A 21,207-nucleotide genomic window follows, 5' to 3' on the forward strand; every position below is an offset into this window, starting at 1 on the left:
GATCTGGCAGCAGAAGGGATCAGGATGGCTGCGGAGAGGGTGGCCCTCGATGCCCAAACCCAGTTGATTCAAGCACAGTCCTTCCGGCTCACGATGGATCAAAACGCGTCCAATGAGGTCCTGAGAAGGAGGCATCAAAAGGCCCAATCTCGACTCCCTCCGGTTTACGATCCACGCAACCTCTTCAACACGGCAGGTGCAAGGTCTAGTAACCCGCCAGGGGTCATAGTGCCCGGGTCTGGGACCCCTATTCAGCCACAAGTGATGGGGCCTCCCCAGGTGCCCCCTGCCCCGCCTCAGTACGTACCAATACCACCGGGTCATTATAATAACCCGCTGGAGAACATGGTCGCCGCGGCAGCACGGCTGGCGGCTCTCCCAGTCGACGGCGACTCTCCAACGGCTATTGAAACCCGCCGGGTCAGGGAACTCCTTCAGACAGCACTGGCGCAGCAAGAGGCGTACTCCTACAGCCGGGACAGGATCCACTCGACCCCTCGTCCAGGCCGGTGCCCGAGTTACAGCAGGCACATGGTCTCAGCGACCGGCTCAAGTAATGTCCGACGCCATGACCCGCCCCTGGCCATGGCCCGGCTCATAATGGAGCCTTTCACGCAGCAGACCAAGACAGAGCGCGGCAAGAGGCGGAGCAGGTGCCTCAGTTGACGGCTTACCAGACTCCCCCGGCTTATCCGACGACGTCCGTCGATGTGGGTATCCCTACCAGGACTGGGGGTGTCCCTTGCTTAGTGCCAGCTATCCGCAATGAACGTCTACCCAAGGACTTCAAAGGCCCTAGGAAGGTGCCCAATTACACGGCTGACTTACAACCCGCAGCTTGGATCGAGAGTTACGAGATGGCCATGGAACTACTGGAGGTCAGTGAGACGGCAATGGCCAAATACTTCACCATGATGTTGGATGGGACTGCCCGCACTTGGTTGAAAGGGCTACCACCGAATTCCATCGGGTCTTGAGCTGAGCTGAAAGCCCGGTTCATCCAAAACTTCAAGGATATCTGTAAGCAGTCTATGTCAATTGTGGATTTGACTAACTGTAAGCAGCAGGAGGGTGAATCTACGACACATTGGGTTCGCCGGGTTAAGGAGATCATACATTCATCAGATAAGATGGATGCCGGCTCTGCAGTCTTAATGTTGGAGCAGAATTGTCGTTTTGTGCCCCTGAAGATGAAACTCGGGCGGCTTAAGCGTGACTGCAATGATATGGGTACACTGATGGCGGCTCTTGTCAAGTACGCCGATTCTGATGGTACCAAGGACCCCGCTTCAGATGATGAAAGGACAGGGAAGGGAAAGAAGAACGGCAATGACAAGGGTCCTCAGCATAACCCGGGGAACCAAGGAGGTGGCAAGCGCAAGGCCGATGGCAGCCTAGAGTTTGTAGCCAACGCCAGCTCACAGGGTAATAACCAGCGACGCAAGGGGAGGCCCCCTCCCCGAGGCGGCGGGTTAGGCCCGACGCTGGAGCAACTATTGAATGAGCCTTGTCCAAGGCATGGCTCTAGAGAGAAGCCAGCGACGCATCTATGGAAGGATTGTGCAATCATGAAGGCCTTTAAGAATTACAATGGCCCGGGCGGCGGCTCAGGCGCCGGCGGCTTTCACGGCCTGGGCGGCGGCTCAAATTCTAATCCTCAGAACGATCAAGGGGGCTTTAATCAACAGTCTGGCCAGGGTCATCAACAGCAGCAGGGGGGTTATCAGACCAATCCAAAGCAGCTTAGCGGCGGACAATATCATGTGTTTACCACCAGTCTGTGCAAGCGAGATCAGAAGCTTCATAAGAGGGATGTGAATGCTGTTGAGCCGGTGGTTCCACGCTACTTGAGGTGGTCTAAGCAGCCTATAGTGTGGAGTAGGGAGGATTACCCTCCCCGGGTGGATAATCCGGGTCACTTGGCCCTGGTAGTGGCTCCTCAGGTGGGAGGATATAAGTTCACTAAGGTGCTCATGGATGGCGGCAGCAGCATCAACATCCTCTATTATGAGACATTCCGTCGTATGGGGTTGATTGATAAGAATCTCAGCCAATCAAACACTATTTTCCATGGTGTGGTACCTGGTAAGTCGGCTTACCCAGTCGGCAAGATCGAGTTGGAAGTGGCCTTTGGAGATGAGAAAAACTACAGGGTGGAAAAATTGACCTTTGAGGTGGTTAAGATAAGAAGTCCGTATCATGCCATATTTGGGCGGCCGGCTTACGCCAAGTTCATGGCACGGCCGTGTTATCTGTACTTACAGCTCAAGATGCCGGGTCACAATGGGACCATTATGGTTCATGGCAGCCGGAAAGTGGCTCTGGAGTGTGAGGAAGGCGATGCAGCTTATGCAGAATCTGTTTGTGCAACAGAGGAGTTGAAGTTTTACAAAGACAACGTTGACCCAACAGATATGACCTCTCTGAAAAAGCCGACTACGGAAAATGAGCCGGCGATGAAATTTAACTCGGCCGATGAGACTAAACTTGTTGATTTCGTTCCAGGTGACTCATCTCAATAGTTTAGCATCAGTGCCAATCTGGATCCAAAATAGGAAAGCGCGCTCATCGAGTTCATCCGTGAGAATAGGGACATCTTTGCATGGAAACCTTCTGACATGCCAGGTGTACCTAGGGAACTCGCTGAGCACACTCTCAATGTTGATCCGAAATTTAAGCCGGTCCGGCAGTTCCTTCGGCGGTTTAATGAAGAGAGGCGGAAAGCCATTGGTGAAGAGGTGGCCCGGCTCTTGGCGGCCGGGTTTATTGTTGAAGTCTTTCACCCAGAGTGGTTAGCTAACCCGGTGCTCGTACTCAAGAAGAACGGCACTTGGCGGATGTCGGTGGACTACACGGACTTAAACAAGGCGTGTCCGGCTGATCCTTTTGCCCTTCCCCGTATTGATCAAATTATTGATGCTACGGCAGGTTGTGCGCGCTTAAGTTTCTTGGATGCTTATTCCGGATATCATCAGATTAAAATGGCAGTTAAGGACCAGGAGAAGACGACGTTCATCACTCCCTTTGGAGCCTTTTGCTATGTGTCTATGCCCTTTGGACTCAAGTGTGCACAGGCGACTTATCAACGTTGTGTACAGAACTGTCTTCATAACCAGATTGGGCGCAATGTTCATGCTTATGTGGACGATATTGTGGTTAAGTCCATAAAGGAGGAAACCCTGATAGATGACTTAAGGGAAACCTTTGATAATCTCCGGGTTTACAAGATGATGCTTAACCCGGCCAAGTGTGTTTTTGGTGTTCCTGCAGGCAAACTCTTGGGTTTTTTGGTTTCTGACAGAGGCATTGAAGCTAACCCGGAGAAGATCAAGGCCATCACCTCCCTGGCTAAGTCGGCGTGTATAAATGACGTTCAGCGCTTGGCGGGTCGCATTGCTGCTTTAAGCCGGTTCATAAGCCGTTTGGGTAAGAAGGCCATGCCATTATATCAGTTGATGAAGAAAACTGATAACTTTGTCTGGAATGATGCAGCTAATACCGCTTTTGAGGATTTGAAGAAGCAGCTGGCAGAGCCCCCAGTCCTTGCTGCTCCAGTTGACAAGGAGCCTCTATTGCTGTATGTGGCTGCTAACACACGAGCCGTCAGTGTGGCCGTGGTGGTGGAGCGCAAGGAAGAGGGTAAGGAGCATCCGGTTCAGCAGCCGGTTTATTATGTCAGTGAAGTGCTCATCGAGTCCAAACAGCGGTATCCGCATTGGCAGAAGCTTGTTTATGGGGTGTTCATTGCAAGCCGGAAACTTAAGCATTATTTCCAGGGTCATCCCATCACCGTGGTCAGTTCTGCCCCTCTTGGTGATATCATTCAAAACAGAGAGGCCACAGGGAGGGTGGCTAAGTGGGCTATAGAGCTCGGACCCCATGGTCTCAAATACGTGCCACGCACTGCTGTTAAATCTCAGGCCTTGGTGGATTTCATCAATGATTGGACAGAATCACAAGTGCCCGAGCAAAAGCCGGACAACACGTATTGGACTATTCACTTCGATGGGTCCAGGCAGTTGGAGGGCTCGGGGGCTGGAGTCGTATTGGCTTCCCCTAAAGGTGATAAGTTCCATTATGTGCTACAATTGATGTTTCCTTGTACCAACAATGCAGCTGAGTACGAGGCCTTGCTCCATAGTCTTCGGATGGCTAAGGAGATGAGCTTGAGCCGGGTAAGGTGTTTCGGTGACTCAGACTTGGTGGCTCAACAAGTATCAGGCAAGTGGGACTCTAAGGACCCTCTCATGGCGGCTTATCGCCGCGAGGTTGATGCCATTGCTGGGCACTTTCAGGGTTACCAAGTAGAGCACATCGATCGCAGGAAGAACGAGGCGGCTGATGCTTTAAGCCGGCTGGGCTCTCAGCGAAAACCGGTGCCGCCTAATACTTTCCTGGACGTCCTGTATAACCCTTCTGTTAAGTTGCCTACAGAGGAAGACTTGGCTGTCCCTGACCCGGAGGCACGGCTGGTGGCGGCTCTCCACATCACACCGGACTGGACAGTACCTTATTTGGCTTACATGACCCGGGGAGAGTTGCCTGAGGATGAAACTGCGGCCAGACAAATAACCCGGCGGGCTAAGTCAATGATTGTTATCAATGGCGAGTTGCATCACCGCAGTGTTACAGGAGCGTTTCAGCGTTGTGTTTCTCCTGAGGAAGGTCAAGAGATCTTGCGCGAGATCCATGAAGGGGATTGTGGCCATCATGCCGGCTCAAAGTCTCTTGTGGCCAAAGCTTTTCGTCATGGGTTTTATTGGCTGACGGCTCATGCTGATGCGGAGGACTTGGTCAGTAAATGTGATGGTTGCCAAAGGTTCTCGCGACGGGCTCATGTGCCGGCTCAGGAGCTGAGGATGATCCCCAAGAGGTCCAAAGATCAGAAGACCCACCTCTTGGTGGCGGTTGACAAATTTACCAAGTGGGTAGAAGCAGAGCCAGTTAGCAAGTGTGATGCAGCCACGGCAGTTCAGTTTATGAAAAAGGTGATCTTTCGCTTTGGCTTTCCACACAGCATTATAACTGACAATGGCACCAATCTATCCAAAGGCGCTATGGAAGAGTTTTGTCAACGAGAGCATATCCGACTTGATGTTTCCTCAGTGGCTCATCCTCAATCCAATGGTCAAGCTGAGAGAGCTAATCAGGAGATTCTGAAGGGCATCAAGCCCCGGCTTTTGGTCCCTTTGCAACGGACGCCGGGTTGTTGGGTGGAGGAGTTGCCCTCCGTGTTATGGAGCATCAACACTACTCCTAACAGGTCTACAGGCTTCACGCCTTTCTTCATGGTCTATGGGGCAGAAGCAGTCCTCCCCAGTGACATCCGTCATGACTCACCTCGAGTGGCGGCTTATGTTGAGGCGGACAATGAACAGGCGCGCCAAGATGCTCTTGACTTGTTGGACGAACAGCGTGATGTGGCCGCAGCTCGCTCAGCGATTTACCAACAAGACCTGCGCCGTTATCATAGTCGCCGGGTTAAATCCCGGGTCTTCCAGGAAGGCGATCTCGTGCTCCGGCTCATCCAAGATCAAACCGATGCGCACAAGCTATCTCCACCTTGGGAAGGGCCCTTTGTGGTCAGCAAGAACTTGCACAACGTGTCATATTACCTCATTGACATTCGGGAGCACAAAGATTCACGTAAGTCGGAGGAAGAGACCCGTCGGCCGTGGAATATAGCTCAGCTTCGGCCTTACTACACTTGAGCCACCGGCTCTCATAATGTACATATTTCTCTCATCCATGTATATATTATGATAAGCAATAAAGCAGGACCTCTGTCCTTTTTCTCCTCCAAATATGCACGTGTTGTTTTCATTGCAAGATTAACATGATAACTTGAAGGAGGATCCGGCTTATGATTGTATTTGAATCTGCCGTAGGTAATAAGGTCACTTGGGGGCTTCCTGTTCAAACATAGGTCGTATTCCAACCAAAGAGAACATAGCTGTCGATACCCATTTGATTGGCAAAGTGCCGAGCTCATTGGGAGGTTTTCTTTGATCATATTTGAATCTTAGTTTAACCCCTTTGAGAACCGACGTGGATCGTATTCGAATCAGCGTCGTTAAACAATTCTTCAAATCACTTGGGGGCTTCCTGTTCAAACATGGGTCGTATTCGAACCAAAGAGAACATAGCTGTCGGTACCCTCTTGATTGGCATCGCCACACCCACTGGGGGCTATATGATCGTATTCGAATCTTAGCATAACCCCTTTGGGCCGGGTCTCTGGTCGTATCCGAACCGGAAGCCCCTAAGTTCTTCTGCTTTATAGCAAGTTTCTTCTGATTATTTCAAAGTGTGTATAGCCGGGTCTCACTTTGCCGGCTTAACATTGATTTACAGTGTTAGTTATTAAGACAGGTAAACCAGAGTTGAGGTACCAACCTTATTACCCGGGTTATCTAAAACTGGAAGTATGCTTACATGCCGCTAAGTGTGTTATTACGGCTGTATTAAAGATATAACTGAGGACCAGTCTTCTTTGATTCATATTCCGGGTTATATATCTAAAGCCTATGATTTTCAGGGCGGTAAGCCGCCTCGAGACTTGTGATTTGTCCTTCTATGCAGGATGTGTAAAGGCAACTATTTTGAGTTTAAGGAAAACAAATGATCAATTATGACCCGGAGACATATAAAGGAGATAACTTCAATAGACTTCAAGCATTCAAGGCGTGCACGATGGCACGGCAAAAATAAAGTGTTGATCCTACTCTATTACAAGACTCGTTGAGTCCAAAAGGGTGAGGCATTGTTTTATAAACCGCCGGCAGAATTACGACGCTTGCTGGGTTGAAGTCTCCAGCTCGTCCCTCTCCTCTCCTCCGGCTGATCCCAAGACCTGGAAACTTGATGACTTCGAGTCGATGCCGCTGAGAGCTTCGATTTGGGCTTCCTCATCAATTAACCCGGCTGGGTCAATCTCCGGGGCGAAGGTGTGCTGACGAGCCGGCGGGATCAAGTTGAGGGCTTCATAGCGCGGAGTCGGGATCCTCTGATTTTCTGCGTCGTAACCCGGCTGATACTTAGTCAGATCTGTATCATTGCCAATCAGAGTAGCCACCAGGCGTACGGCCTTCACGCAAGCTGCAAAGTCCTTCTGATCGAAAGCGGTGCCGTCTTCCTTCAGACTTGGATAGCCAAGGGCGATGTCCGCCGGGTCTAACTCTGGCAGGAACGCCTTGGCCCGGCTCAGCGCAGCAATCGCTCCGGCTCTTGCAGAGGCCCGTCGCAGCTCTTGGATCCGTTGAGGCAGAACAGCGAGCCGGCGAAGGACTTCCGCCAGGTGAGTCGGCACCTCGTTGGATAGGGCCACCACAGCCAAGGCACGCTGTGACCCGGTGTAGAGTTGCTCCACCAGGGTGTACATGGCCTTCAGCTTGGTTACCACACTCTGGTTGAGGTTGGCACTTCTGGGACCTGTTTAACAGGGTCAGATAAGCCGCCGACAAGGATGAGTTATGAGATATAAAGATTCTAAACTTGATGAAAGCCGGTGAGATGACTTACCGAAGATGGCGGCGACCATCTGGGACACTTGGCGCTTTAAGCCGGAGAGCTCGGCGGTCTTCTCGGAGAGAGCCTTCTCCGCCTGTTCAGCCCGGATTACCAGCACGGCCTTTTCTTCGGCCCAAGCCTTCCGTTCAGCGTCAAACTCCGTCTTCAGCTTTTCTTGCGCGGCGATGCTGGACACAAATTTGGCATTTGCCTTCCGGGTCTCCATCTCTTGCATCTTCAGCCGGTTCTTGAGATCAGCAAGGTCAGCCTCCAACTTCTTGCCAGCAGCCTGCATAAAATTTCGGGTTATGGCATGAACAGTTACTATGCAAATTTAAAGTCCCAAGCGTTTTCCAAGCAAAGACACTTGGCACTTGGGGGCTAATGCATATTGAACGTTTCTATCTACAAATTGCCGGTTCAATTGAGTAAGCCGGAACTTAAGTCTACAACATATTCAGTCATAAGTCGTTGACTTGGGGGCTAGCATGGTAAAGGTAACTATGCAGTAAGTAAGAGGACAGAAGAATAATACCTCAGATTTCTGCTGGATCTGGTTCACCATGGCAATCTCTGTGTCCCGGCTCTTGTGCACTTGGCTGACGAAGCCGGAGACGATCTCTCCAATGTTCAAATTGGAGTAGTCGGTGAGGTCCAGGTTAACCCGGCGGGACTCTAGCAGCTCCCCTTTGGCGGAGCACTTGGCCAGCGCGGTAGGTCTCCCCGGCTCAACAAACTCCGTCCGGGTGATTACCACGTCCGGGTCGTCTGCTGGTTGAGCCGAGCTGGAGGCCTCCGGGTTAACAGAAGCTTCTGTTGCGGGCTTGTCGGTTGGGGCAGCGGCCTCAGGAGCAGAGGCAGCTAGCGGTTCTTGAGCGGCTGCCTCTGGCTCAGGCAAGTCCGGCTCATCGACCGGCTTGGACTTCTTTGCCTTCTTGGTGAGCTTGGCCTGGGCACTGGAAAGACAGAAAGGTTAAGCACAAAAGTGTAAGTAAAGACAAGTATAACATGAGATGGTCATCATTACCCGGGCACGGTCTTGAAAGCCGGAAGATTCGACTGCATTGAGTCGCCAGAAGAGGGGGAAGTTTCCTGATAATTTGAGTCGGAAGAATTGAGTGGTTGACGTATAACACCTGCCAAAGGATGAAAAGGGTACAACTTTGAGATCACCTCGGTCCGGCGTTTCCTCGATGCGTCAGGTAACCCGACGGAAAGGTCAGTGTCTTTGTTGGTCCGGGTGTGCCTCCGGCTTTCATGAACCTGTCGCTTCAAAATAAATTGAGGGTCTTGATAAGCTAAAGGATGTGAAAAGCTTACTTTCCTGGTTACCCTTCGGGCTTTCAGCCTTGGCAAGGGCTCCGAGTCGAAGGAAAGTGACATTACCTCTTGAACCACCGGGTTACTTGTGCCGGTGTCATCCTGTCGATGAACAAGTATTGATAAGGCGGACAGCAATAAACAACAAATACAGCAAGGATTTAGAGGCTCAGGGGTTACCTCTGACTCGGAGCTGTCGCTTAATTGCATCAGCTCTGAAGCAGTAGGCCTGCTTCCTTTCTTGCGAGGGGCGGCTTTCTTGGCGGCTTTCTTCGCCTTTCTGGCCTTCTTGGCCGCCTCGTGGTCATATTTGACCCGCCAGAACTTATCATCAGCCTGAAAAATACAATGATGATTTCTTAAAACGATTCAGATGAAAGTTATATACAGAAGAAGATGTTCAGATCAGCGGCTTACCGCTGGGGCTGGGTTGGTCTTGCAGAAGGGGGCTAACCCGGTCCTCCCGCAGTCTACCAGGCTCTCGTTCAAGAGAGCCTTGGTCATGTCCTCTGCAACATCTTTAGGAAGATCGTTGCGGCTGTGTCTCTGGGGGTCATCCTTTCGGCCTGTGTACTCGCACATTAAGCCGGGGTGGCGGCTCAATGGGATCACCCGCCAGGAGATCCAGACCCGGACCAGGTCGATTCCGTTAAGACCATTGCCCAGGAGAGCCTTGATCTTGTTGATGGTAGGGAGCAGAGGTTGACGCTCCGCTTGAGTCAGCTTGTCCGACAGTGGGTGAGTCGGCTCCAGACGCGAGGGGCGAAAGCCGGGCAACGGACTCTCATCAGCCGGCGACGTGTCTTGGCAGTCAAACCACGTCAGATTCTAGTCCTTGGGGTGGCTGGGCGGCTCTGCGTAAGGGAAAAGGCAGTCCCTCCGCCGCTGGATGGAGATGCCGCCTAGCTCCAAACTTGGCCCGTTGGCACACTCGTTCTGGCGGTTTAAATAAAAAAGCTCTCTGAAGAGCAGCAGACTGGGTTCTTCTCCAAGGTAAACCTCACAGAACACTTGGAAGTTGCAGATATTGGACACTGAGTTGGGTCCTATGTCCTGAGGCCGCAGATCGAAGAAATTCAGAACGTCTCTGAAAAACTTTGAGCCGGGCGGTGCGAAGCCCCGGCTCATGTGATCTGCAAAAATGACCACCTCCCCGTCCCTTGGCTGTGGTCTCTCCTCTGATGGGTTGGGGGCACGGTAGGACATGACGTCCTTCTTGGGCAGATAGCCTGACTTGACAAACTCTGCTAACGTCTCGTTGGTGACATTGGACCTCATCCAGTTGCAAGTGATGGAGGCTTTAGGAGCTTTGGGAGGCATGGTGACTGTTGGAAGCCTATGATACAGGGAAAAATGCCCGGTTTAATAATGAGCCGGAGGAGACTTACAACTTAAGGTTTAAGATGGCGGCTTATGGAGGGGACTAATGATATATGTCTAAGTGCATCGGGTTATCTAAGCCGCTGGTGTGCTTGAGGGTAATTCAAATCGGCTAACAGCCTTGTTGTAAGTAAGCCGGAAAATTTTGCGGCGCGTGGCTTCCTCTGAGCCGGGAGGACCTACGGTGCGTGGTCTCTTTTAGCCGGAGTTGTAAATCGCCATGACTCAACAAGTGCAGTTTTTTACTAAGTGTGGTGAAAACAGGTTTCACACATGGCAGTAAAAAAATTGGATCAAAATAATCGGTCGAAAAGAAAGTTTCTAGACCTAAAAAACAGACGCTGGAGAAGTTCTTGGGCTCGAACAAGGCTATTATGCAGTAAAAAGAGGGTTGCTTGCAGGTAAAATGGGTGCTAAACCGTCACCGCACTAGTTCTACACTATACTAAGATCAAAAGGAGGCAGTAAAAATCAAATCTACTGAGGGCCGCGATGAACTACGAAGAACAGAGGACGAACATGGACGAACCTTACTGCAGATCTATTCTACGAGGGAGCGAGGACTTACCAATGCTGGAGAGATGCGGAGGTCGCCGCCGTTTGTCTGGACCGAGTCAGGGTGATGCAGCGGCCAAGGTTGACGAAGACCGGGGGCGCGGCGGCGGCGGCGGAGCTCGAGCAGCACGGGGGCGGTGAGAGGAAGAAGACGAAGGAGAAGAGTGGCTGAAAGCCCGTCGGGCTGGCCTATTTATAAGGGCGAGCTCATAAGTGGGCGCGAGAAATGAGGAGACCGCGGCGTGGTTATCTCCCCACGAAACGCCTCGATTTTCGAGATGGCAGTAAAGATAAAGATCCGTTGCGGATCTGGTGGAGTAAAAACGGGCTTAATGGAAGATAACGTCACGGCGGATTACCCGGAGTCCAGAGGATGACGTCACGTCGGGTTATGGCCTTCGCATGATTGTAAGCCGGAGATTTTCTGTCGAAGAATTAAAGATTGACATGAGCCGGCTCAAATCAATCTGGGGCCTAATGTTGAGGATATAGACCTTAGAGTCACCCGCCAGGAGGGGCCGGGTTACTCTATGGTCATTGCCAGAAGCCCGGTGCCAAGCTTGAAGACGGTGGGCCAAAGATGGGCTTAAAACCCGGATATGGCTTAAGGCCCGTAGTTACAATCATTATTATGAGCCGGCCGGGACTCTGAGAGCTGCTGGGCGTCAGCCTCCCTATATAAAGGGACGACCCGGCAGCGGTTTACGGACAAGAAAGATCTCGTCGAAAGCCAGGCATAGCTGTTTAGCTCCCTGGTCATCGAAACCCTAATCAATACCACCTCAAACTGGACGTAGGCTTTTACCTTCACCGTAAGGGGCCGAACCAGTATAAACCCTCGTGTTCCTTGTCCCACTTAACCCCTTCAAGCTTCCTAGTTGCGATGGCTCCACGACTAAGTCCTAGCTCGAGGACATCTGCCGTGACAATTCCACGACAACCTCCGTTCCGAATATCCGGAGTTCTTTCAGTCCTAGATCTCGGGACGAGATCCTCTCGTAGTGGTGGAGTGTTGTAACACCCCGGATGTGACTTTCCATATTTGTAACTCCAACTCTTGCCATTTTCAGCTATGTGTTATGATATTCCCTCCGTGGTTGGGTTTCGTTTTCGTTTTGCATTTTGTTCATGTCATGCATCTCATATCATGTCATCATGTGTAGCTCATTTGCATACGTGCTCGTCTCATGCATCCGAGCATTTTCCCCGTTGTCAGTTTTGCAATCCGACACTCCCACACGCACCGGCGCAACCCTCTTGTTTCTTTTCGTGAGCGGGTGTTAAACGTTCTCGGAATGGACCGAGGTTTGCCAAGTGGCCTTGGTATACCACCGGTAGACCACCAGTCAAGTTTCGTTCCATTTGGAGGTCGTTTGATGCTCCAACGGTTAACCGGGTAACCGCAAAGGTCTTTTGTGTGTCGCAGCAAAACCCCCCTCCAAACAGCCCAATAACCCATCCAAGTCCCCTCCATGCTCTCGGTCATTCGATCATGATCGTGTGAGCGAAAACCGTGCTCCATTTGGACTCTCCTAGCTCCCTCTACCTATAAATATTCCCTCCCCGTCCAAAATCCCGGATGAAACCCTAGCAAAATCGCCCTCCGCCGCCACCAGACACGTCCGCCGCCGCCGGACGAATCGCCGCCGCCGCCCGAGCCTATCAGACGCCGCCACGTGGGAAGCTCCACCGGCACGCCCCGCCGGCCAGCTCGGCCCGCACGGGGCCCCCGCGAGCCCATCCGCCATCCGCGCCGGATCCCGTCCCCGCCGCCTCGTCCTCCCGCCGGCGCCGCCGCCCGCACCCGCCGCCGCCGTCCTCGCCGCCCGCCGTCCTCGCCCATCTCCACTCGCCCCAACGCCGCCTCCCCCTTGCCGGCGCCTTCCCCGAGCTCCGGCCCTCTCCTCCGTCAAACTCCGGCGAGATCCGCCCGCCTCGGTTTGCGTGCCGACGAGATCTGGACCGAAGGTTGACTTCCCCCCGCCCCTCGTTTTCTGCTAAGTCCCGAGGATATTGCATTATGTGCTCATGTTCAACGCATCATATCTCATTACATACTGCTTCATTTTGCGTGCATGATATATCAAAATATTCGTCACGAGATGCTCTTCATTTTGTTCCATTGACCCATGCTCGTTTGAGTCCATCTTGATGTCCAAATCTCTGGTGCAAGAGTGCTATATGATGTTTACTGCTGTACTTATCAGAATTTGGTGTTTTGTTATTTTTGTTGCATTTGATGTGTGCATCTTATGGGCATGAGCTCTATAGGTGTTTTGATCTATGCCATGCCATCTTCACAGGGGTGTATGCCATGTATTTTTATGGTCTATGTGGTGACTAGCACAAGCATGCAAACTAGGCTTCGTGATGTTTCTTTTTTCAGGTACTTAGAATTTTGCCAAGTCTGTTACTGCTGTTATTTTGTTGCCATGTATCCATGTGTCTACAGTGAGATCCATGCTTCTTTAGAGTATGTTCAGTAAGGATGTTTTGTAAATACAGTAGTGCTCTATCCATCCATGCCCTTGTTTGCAATTATGGAGTACCCTAGAATGTCTCAATCTTGCTCTACTTTTGCTATAAAATATTCCTGGCAGATTGTTAACATGATATTCAATTTTGCCAAGGTTGTTGTAGTTGATCTATACATGCTATGAACTTTCTCTTGCCATGGATAGCTTCATAAACATGGCTTGTTTCTGTAGGTATGCTTATTTTTTCATGCATTTCTTTGTGGTGAGTGAATCAAGCTCACCAAGATGCCTTCATAATTTCTGTTAATGTCATGTTCTGTTTTCTGCGAAGTCTGAAACCTGTTAACGAAACTTGCTATGTTTACATGGGTGCCATCATATCTTCTGATCCTTTTTGGCTCATGGTCAGCAAGGGACTTTTGTTCTACGAATTTAGTAGATTCACTCCATGCCTTGTTTTGCTATGTTAACTTCCTGTAGCATGTTGATTGCTTGCTCTGAACATTGCTACCTGATGTTGTTTCAGCCATGTCCAGTATTTTCTCCAAGTCTGTTAAGCTGATATCTTTTGCACTTTTTCCATGCTTGTTTGAACATGTTATGGTGTGATCTAGCCGTAGCTCAGTGTTCATCTTTTGTCAAGCATCTCCTGTAGATTACTTTCATATGCTTTTTTGCTATGTTGGAGTGTTGTAGCATAGTTACTTGATGTATTCTGAGTGCTATCATGCTGTTAATCGCAGAATCGTGTCATTCTTGTTTTGCTTGCCATTTGCAAACCGTGCATCCGTTTCCGGTGATCTTTATATCGATTTCGACTGAAATCATCTCATCTTTCTAGTGGCATACTTGGTTTTCCAAGTTACAGCCTTGTTCATCCTTTTTCTTCCGGAGCACGCATATGCATCGCATATCACATCCCGCATATCATGCATGTATTGCATCATGTTGCTTGTGCATTTCCCGTGATTGATTGTGGTTCCATTGCTTGTGTTCTTGCTGTGGGTAGAGCCGGGAGACGAGTTCGTGAACGAGGAACCTGTTGAGTACGCTTACGAGGATCAAGCTTTCGATAACTCTGAGAACCTTGCAGGCAAGATGACCATACCCTCGAAATCACTTCTATCTTTGCTTTGCTAGTTGTTCGTTCTTTTGCTATGCTGCGCTACCTACCACTTGCTATATGATGCCTCCCATATTGCCATGTCAAACCTCTAACCATCCTTTCCTTGCAAACCGTTGTTTGGCTAAGTTACCGTTTTTGCTCAGTCCTTCTTATAGCGTTGCTAGTTGCAGGTGAAGTTGAAGTTGGTTCCATGTTGGAACATGGATATTTTGGAATAGCACAATATCTCTTATTTAATTAATGCATCTATATATTTGGTAAAGGGTGGAAGGCTCGGCCTTATGCCTGGTGTTTTGTTCCACTCTTGCCACCCTAGTTTCCGTCATACCGGTATTATGTTGCGTTCCTTACGCGGTTGGGTGGTTTATGGGACCCCCTTGACAGTTCGCCTTGAATAAAACTCCTCCAGCAAGGCCCAACCTTGGTTTTACCATTTGCCACCTAAGCCTTTTTCACTTGGGTTTTCGCGAGCCCGAGGGTCATCTTTATTTAAACCCCCGGGCCAGTGCTCCTCTGAGTATTGGTCCAACCTGTCAGTCGCCGGTGGCCACCAGGGGCAACTCTGGGCTCGCCTATCGGAAGCTTGGACAATCCGGTGTGCCCTGAGAACGAGATATGTGCAGCTCCTATCGGGATTTGTCGGCACATTCGGGCGGCTTTGCTGGTCTTGTTTTACCATTGTCGAAATGTCTTGCAAACCGGGATTCCGAGACTGATTGGGTCTTCCCGGGAGAAGGTTTATCCTTCGTTGACCGTGAGAGCTTATAATGGGCTAAGTTGGGACACCCCTGCAGGGTATTATCTTTCGAAAGCCGTGCCCGCGGTTATGAGGCAGATGGGAATTTGTTAATGTCCGGTTGTAGAGAACTTGACACTTGACTTTAATTAAAATACATCAACCGTGTGTGTAGCCGTGATGGTCTCTTTTCGGCGGAGTCCGGGAAGTGAACACGGTTTGAGTTATGCATGAACGTAAGTAGGTTCAGGATCACTTCTTGATCATTTCTAGCTTCGCGACCGTTGCGTTGCTTCTCTTCTCGCTCTCTTTTGCGTATGTTAGCCACCATATATGCTTAGTGCTTGCTGCAGCTCCACCTCATTACACCATCCTTTCCTATAAGCTTAAATAGTCTTGATCTCGCGGGTGTGAGATTGCTGAGTCCTCGTGACTCACAGATTCTACCAAAACAGTTGTAGGTGCCGACAATACCAGTGCAGATGACGCAACCGAACTCAAGTGGGAGTTCGACGAGGAACGTGGTCGTTACTATGTTTCGTTTCCTGTTGATCAGTAGTGGAGCCCATTTGGGACGATCGGGGATCTAGCATTTGGGGTTATCTTATTTTCATTTGGATTTGACCGTAGTCGGTCTATGTGTGGATTTTGGATGATGTATGAATTAATTTATGTATTGTGTGAAGTGGCGATTGTAAGCCAACTCCCGTTATCCCATTCTTGCTCATTACATGGGATTGTGTGAAGATGGCGCTTCTTGCGACAATACCTACAATACGGTTATGCCTCTAAGTCGTGCCTCGACACGTGGGAGATATAGCCGCATCGTGGGCGTTATAACGGCGCGGCAGCGGAGGATGCATTTGGGGGCAGGCGGAGGAGGATCTCCCGGACGGAGATCTCATCCGGGAGGCCAGGGAGGAGAGGCTTCGCTCGTTCTCCTGCGGGCTCCGCCATGGCCGCCGGCGGTGAGCTCTCGATCCATCCCAGGAGCAGAGAAAGAGGAGTGGTAGCGACGGCGGCGGAGCTAGCTAGGTCTTTCCCGAGAATATAACAGAGGCCCTTGGCAGTCTGCTGTATAGATGTACTTTCCCTACCCTAGCCGCCGCCAACAGCTAGGCGACTAGGGAGGCGATCTCCTTCCACCGATCTCCACCGGCCGGTGCGCTGGCCCCCTCTCCCTCCGGCCGTTGCTCCGGCGGCAGGAGGGAGGGGGGACCCCGTTCCTCCGCTCTGTAGTTAGGTTTTGGATTTGTAGATCGTGGTGCGTCGTTGGGGTGGTGGGAGCGGCGCACAGACGAATAAATTTGCCTCAGCTTCACTCCCATACTGGCGGTGCCCTTCACGGCGGCGTCTCGGAGTTGATGGCATCGTGTCTCTGCCGATCTGAAGGATCAGCAGCGTTAGGGTTCATGGATGGTGTTGGCGAGGCGGCGGCGACGACTCCATCAGGTGTGTCTCTCCTTCTGCTCTGTCCCCGTTGCTATGGCGTTGTCTCCGACGTCATGGTGGAGCAGTGAGGTTTTGTCGTTCAGGAGTACGCGCAGGCAGTTGTCTACGCAAGTGACAGCTGGAAGATGGAGAATCTTGTGCTGGGTCTGTGGTTGAAGGCTGACAGTTCTGGTTTCCTCCTCCGACGCCGTCGTCATGCGGGGGTGTCAGTTCTGAAGTTCGATGGCGTGTCCGGGGACATGTTGTCCCAGTCTGATTCTTTCAACGGCTATGGTTTTGCTTCTGTCAAACTACTTTGGAGGTCCGCAAAGCTGTTGATCAGCGATGGAGCCGCGTCGAGCTTGGGTGAAGAGGTGATCTGTCTTTTTACCCTTTGATGGCCGCTTCGGTGGTGTCGAAGGAGAGGGACAGACGTTGGTATTTTGCATAGGATTTTCCTATCTTTTCAGTCTTGTGTGGTCGGTACTTACGTGCCTTGTAACTTGATCTTTATTCTATATAAATGAGACACGTATTTATCATGCAAAAAAGAGAATATAACAGAGGCATTTGGGCTGGGCTTAGGCCACCTCTTCTCATTCTTATCCAAGCGGGCTGGGCTTGGCCCATAATCGTTTACAACTGAATACTACGGGCCATCTCGACGGCAACTAGCGAGGAAAAAATGTTCCCTGGTAAAAAGAAAGCGAGGGGAGAATGAAAAGAAATTGCTCTCAAAGAGGGGCCGGCGGCCGGTGGGGAGCAGCAAGCAAAAGAGGAGCAGTCGCGTGAGGGGCGGCGGGTGGATGTTGCGGCGGCGCAATGAGGCGGCTCGTGGAGTCAGGGCACTGTTGCCTGTTGGCTGAACCTGACTTGGTTGGGCGACGCTCACAAGGTGCTCGAGCAAATGCCTGTGACCAAAAGTGTGAAGATGCTCTTCAGGCATCGAAGGCTTTCACCATGGGCGGATGAGAGAGGTGATGCCAACCTGGGAAGATGTGAGAAACAGAGGGAGGGGAGGAAGTAGTGCGCAGTTTACATATGAGGCTAGTTTGCTTAATTTTTTTTTCTTTAAGACAAAGACAACGCAATGACTCACTGAAAAAAAAACATTTCACCTTTTTAGACGATATTTTGCAATGCAATTGAGTCTGGTATTGAAGTTCTGCCCAGTATTAGGAAGTAACCCTTCTGCTCATATGATAATTCTGTGAAAGTACCAAATACTACTCCCTCCGTCTCATAATGTAAGACGTTTTTTAATACTAGTGTATCTTACATTATGGAACGAAGGGAGTAACTTTTAAGTTTTGTCTGGATTTAGCCAATCTCTCTGCCTTTCCATTGGCTGGTCTGAAGATTCAAGATAAGAAAGCATGTTGGCCATACTCTTACCGCCGAAAAGCTGGAAGAAGCCCAGAAAAGACATTCCCGTTGACAGTCCAACAAATGTCAACAAGAAGCATGCTGTTAGTTATGACATCCCAGCAATCACAAAGTAAGTATTGCCGTCCTAATCTGGCTCCTGCAGATCCAACATCTGGTGTTTACCCCTGATCAGGCTCAGGCTCAACACACTGGCGCTTAGCAATATTCTGAAAAAAGTAAGTATTGTTACCTTTCTGCATTGGTGTGATTTGATTTTGTTCTGTTAATTTCCATCGGAATTTGTTTTGTATTGCTGGTTTCACAGACCATGTTAGCGAGAGAGCAATCTGAGGAGGCCGCTCCACATGGGCACATTGATGGGCGGAACCGCTATCATCTTGATTTACAGTGTCATAGCCTGATTTGCATTTGACCTAACCTTTCGTTCAGCATTATGATAAGCACATTCACCCCATTGTTGGGCCCAAGTAGCCAGAAGATAAGATGGCCTCCAAGATCTGGAGGTTAGCCCTGCTCTAAGTGAAGCCATGGCCTCCAAACAGGTGGTGCGTATGAATCAAGGACAAGGGGAAACAAGCTATGCACGCAACTCCAGTGTTCAGGTATCTTCTCCTCTCTTGATTAATTCACTATAGTACTGTTTCTATGGCATGTTGATCTGCTCTATGACACTTGGCTTCTCAAAACTGTTTCATCAAGAACTTGCTCACAGTATAGTTTATGTTATACTGATATTTAAAAGAAGAATTGGGAAATTTAAGAAGCACGCCGTTTCGCTAAAAGATTAGACTAGATTTTCTGAAGAATTATAAACCGATTGCAGTGCAGAATGCTCAGCAGAACAGGATGAAGTCCCTGCTGATAGAAACGGACACTGTTGACTTGTCTCGTAGGTTTTTTTCTGGATTGGAGGGGATAATTCCTTTGCAATTTGATTTGTTTCTGATCGTCCATATAGATCAACTCTAGGCAGAGAAACAAGTCCATATGAACCTTGCCCTGTTTTGCTCAGCGCTAATTAGCTATTAGCATCGATGCATGATCGGTCACATGAATATAATGTCGTTTGGCTCAATCTAGCACATGGCCCAGCCTCTCATCTCATCCATGAACTTGTTCTGTATCCAGAGCGGCCCCTCGGCAAATCCACAGTATAGCGCCTCAAGCCGGCCGACGTTCCCGAGTAGGAACTTGGCCAGTTTCCGCTGCGCGCCGCCGCCCTGGTAGTTCACCAGGTTGATCTCCCTCAGGCAGGGGACCAGCAGTTGGTCAGGCGGTGTCTCCAGGAAGATGGTGTCGCGGTCATACTTGAGATGGTGCGCGTTCAGAAACTCCTCCTCCTTGTAGAGGCGGCCGTAGCGCTCTGGCTTATCGCGAAGCGGTGCCTTGAAGAATAGCGTGAGCACCTCCAGGTTCGGGGCATGCCCCAGGATCCTTGCCACCGCGGAGACGACGGCGTTGCCGTGGGTATCGTCGTCGTGGGGCAGGGAGCCCGTGAGCTCCAGGTGGCAAAGCTTCAAGAACGCCGGGAACCGTGTGGCGAAGGCGTCATTGTCGATGCCGGAGCCTAGGCGGGAGGACGTCAGGTGCAAATGCTCCGCGGTTTCAAAGTGGTGGAGGAATTCGCCGAGGCTGGTGAGATCCTCCTCCGAGGTAAGCTCCCCGCCGCATAAATCGACTCTGCATGACGAGAGGCTTCGCGGGCCATGGTGCATGGTCAGAAAGGATGGCTGCGCGGGCACGGCGCCCCTGTACTCGAAGGCGCGCAGCTCCGACGCATCGATGACGACGCTCGCCAGCCGGTGGCAACACCGCAGGGCCAGCCTGCGGAGGCGCTTATCGAGGACGGAGAGCTCCGTCACTCTGGCGCAGGCCTCGAGCGTCAGGTCGGCGAGGTACGGGCAGCTGGAGATGAGCCGTTGAACCTTCCTGCCCGAGTCGGCAACATGGATCAGGACCAGCGCCTTGAGGGACGGCAGGTTGGTCCCACCGGCCGGCGGGTCAAGCTTGCAGGACCCGAGGCACAGAGTGCGCAGCGCTGCGCAGGAGAAGACAGATCGTGGAACAGTATACAGCTTGTCCTTCTGCTGCCGTAGCCATGGTCTTTTGGGTGGAGGGGGCGTCTCCACCTCGTCGTCGGAGATGACGTCGAGGGCGATGCCCCCCAGGGCATGAAGGAGCGACTCGACCTCGCGGTTTTCATCGTCCGAACTGCAAGCGGAGGCGGAGCGGCTGCTGCTGGCACGCTCGTCATCTTGAATGCCGGCCTGGTTCTCCTCGGCCGTGCTGCGGAGGGAGTAGCCGCGGCCGCAGCTTTCGTCGGCGCGGAGGCGCAGGTCGAGGTGGAGCTCTGGTCCACTCTGCTGCATGGCGTACGAGATCCACCGGTCAACCATGGAGTCTAGGTCGTTCATCCCGTCACTGTAGTCACGGAAGGCCACGCTGAGGGAGCGCATCGGGACGGTAGCGCGGCCGCGGCGGTATCGGGCGAGGAGCACGTCGTTGACGCCGTTGGCGAAGGAGACGGTGCCTTCCGATTGCTCCAGAGAAACGGTGTGGACGCTGGCGAAGACGTCGCGCCACCGGGTGGAGAGCGCGGTGGCGCGCATGGCCTCCTCGGCGGGGAGGAAGGAGAGGATGTTGCCAAGGACGCCATCGTCGAGCTTGCTCAGGCGGTCGTCGAGCCCACCACCGATCTGGGAGTGACCCATCGCGGCCGGCCGGAACCCTTGCAAACGAATCCCAGATCGATCAGGGGCCGGTGAAGCGTCCATATATATTGTAGGACTACTACTAACGTTAACCGACGTTGCCTTCCTTCCCAAGTTTATTTTGTTTTGTTTTAAGACCGGATAACTATAGGAGCCTCTATTTGTTAGTTATAAATAACTGGAAAAAAACCAAATAGTTCAGTCACGGCTAATATGGACCGTTGGAACCGCCCAGAATAGATCCAGGAATTTTTCATTGTATTCCTCCTCACGACCCCTCGTCCTAACCGCCGGCCTCCACCACCCACGGCCTGCGGGCGCTACAGCACATCCCTCTATGCCCCGTCGCACGAGGGAAGACTTCCGGCGATCCTCTACACCCCCATCCCCACTCTAAGATAGATAATGGTGCAATTAATTCAGCCTAAGATAAATAATGGGCTCTCTTCTCTGGCAAGGTTTCTGTGCCAGAAGGAAGGGAGGAAGAAGGTGACTCACACTAGATAAATTTCCAGATACTTGAAAAATAGCAAAACCGGATAACTATCTGTCGTTTGCCTGGGGATACCCCAG

At 51.3% G+C, this 21,207-nt stretch overlaps 1 protein-coding gene across 1 annotated transcript; it reads right to left on the reverse strand.

Moving 5' to 3' along the window:
* Positions 1–18,999: 18,999 nt before the first annotated feature.
* LOC141043082 (F-box protein At4g22280-like) lies at positions 19,000–20,663 on the reverse strand. Its single transcript, XM_073511999.1, has one exon. It carries the CDS (start codon positions 20,632–20,634, stop codon positions 19,000–19,002), a length of 1,635 nt encoding a protein of 544 aa, XP_073368100.1. The 5' UTR covers positions 20,635–20,663.
* Positions 20,664–21,207: the final 544 nt, after the last annotated feature.

This window comes from Aegilops tauschii, chromosome 3 (genome assembly GCF_002575655.3).
Source record: "Aegilops tauschii subsp. strangulata cultivar AL8/78 chromosome 3, Aet v6.0, whole genome shotgun sequence".
In the NCBI taxonomy this organism is placed as follows: Eukaryota; Viridiplantae; Streptophyta; class Magnoliopsida; order Poales; family Poaceae; genus Aegilops; species Aegilops tauschii.

Coding starts and splice junctions, on each gene's coding strand:
- LOC141043082 (XM_073511999.1), bottom strand. CDS start 20,634: ATGGGTCACTCCCAGATCGGTGGTGGGCTCGACGACCGCCTGAGCAAG.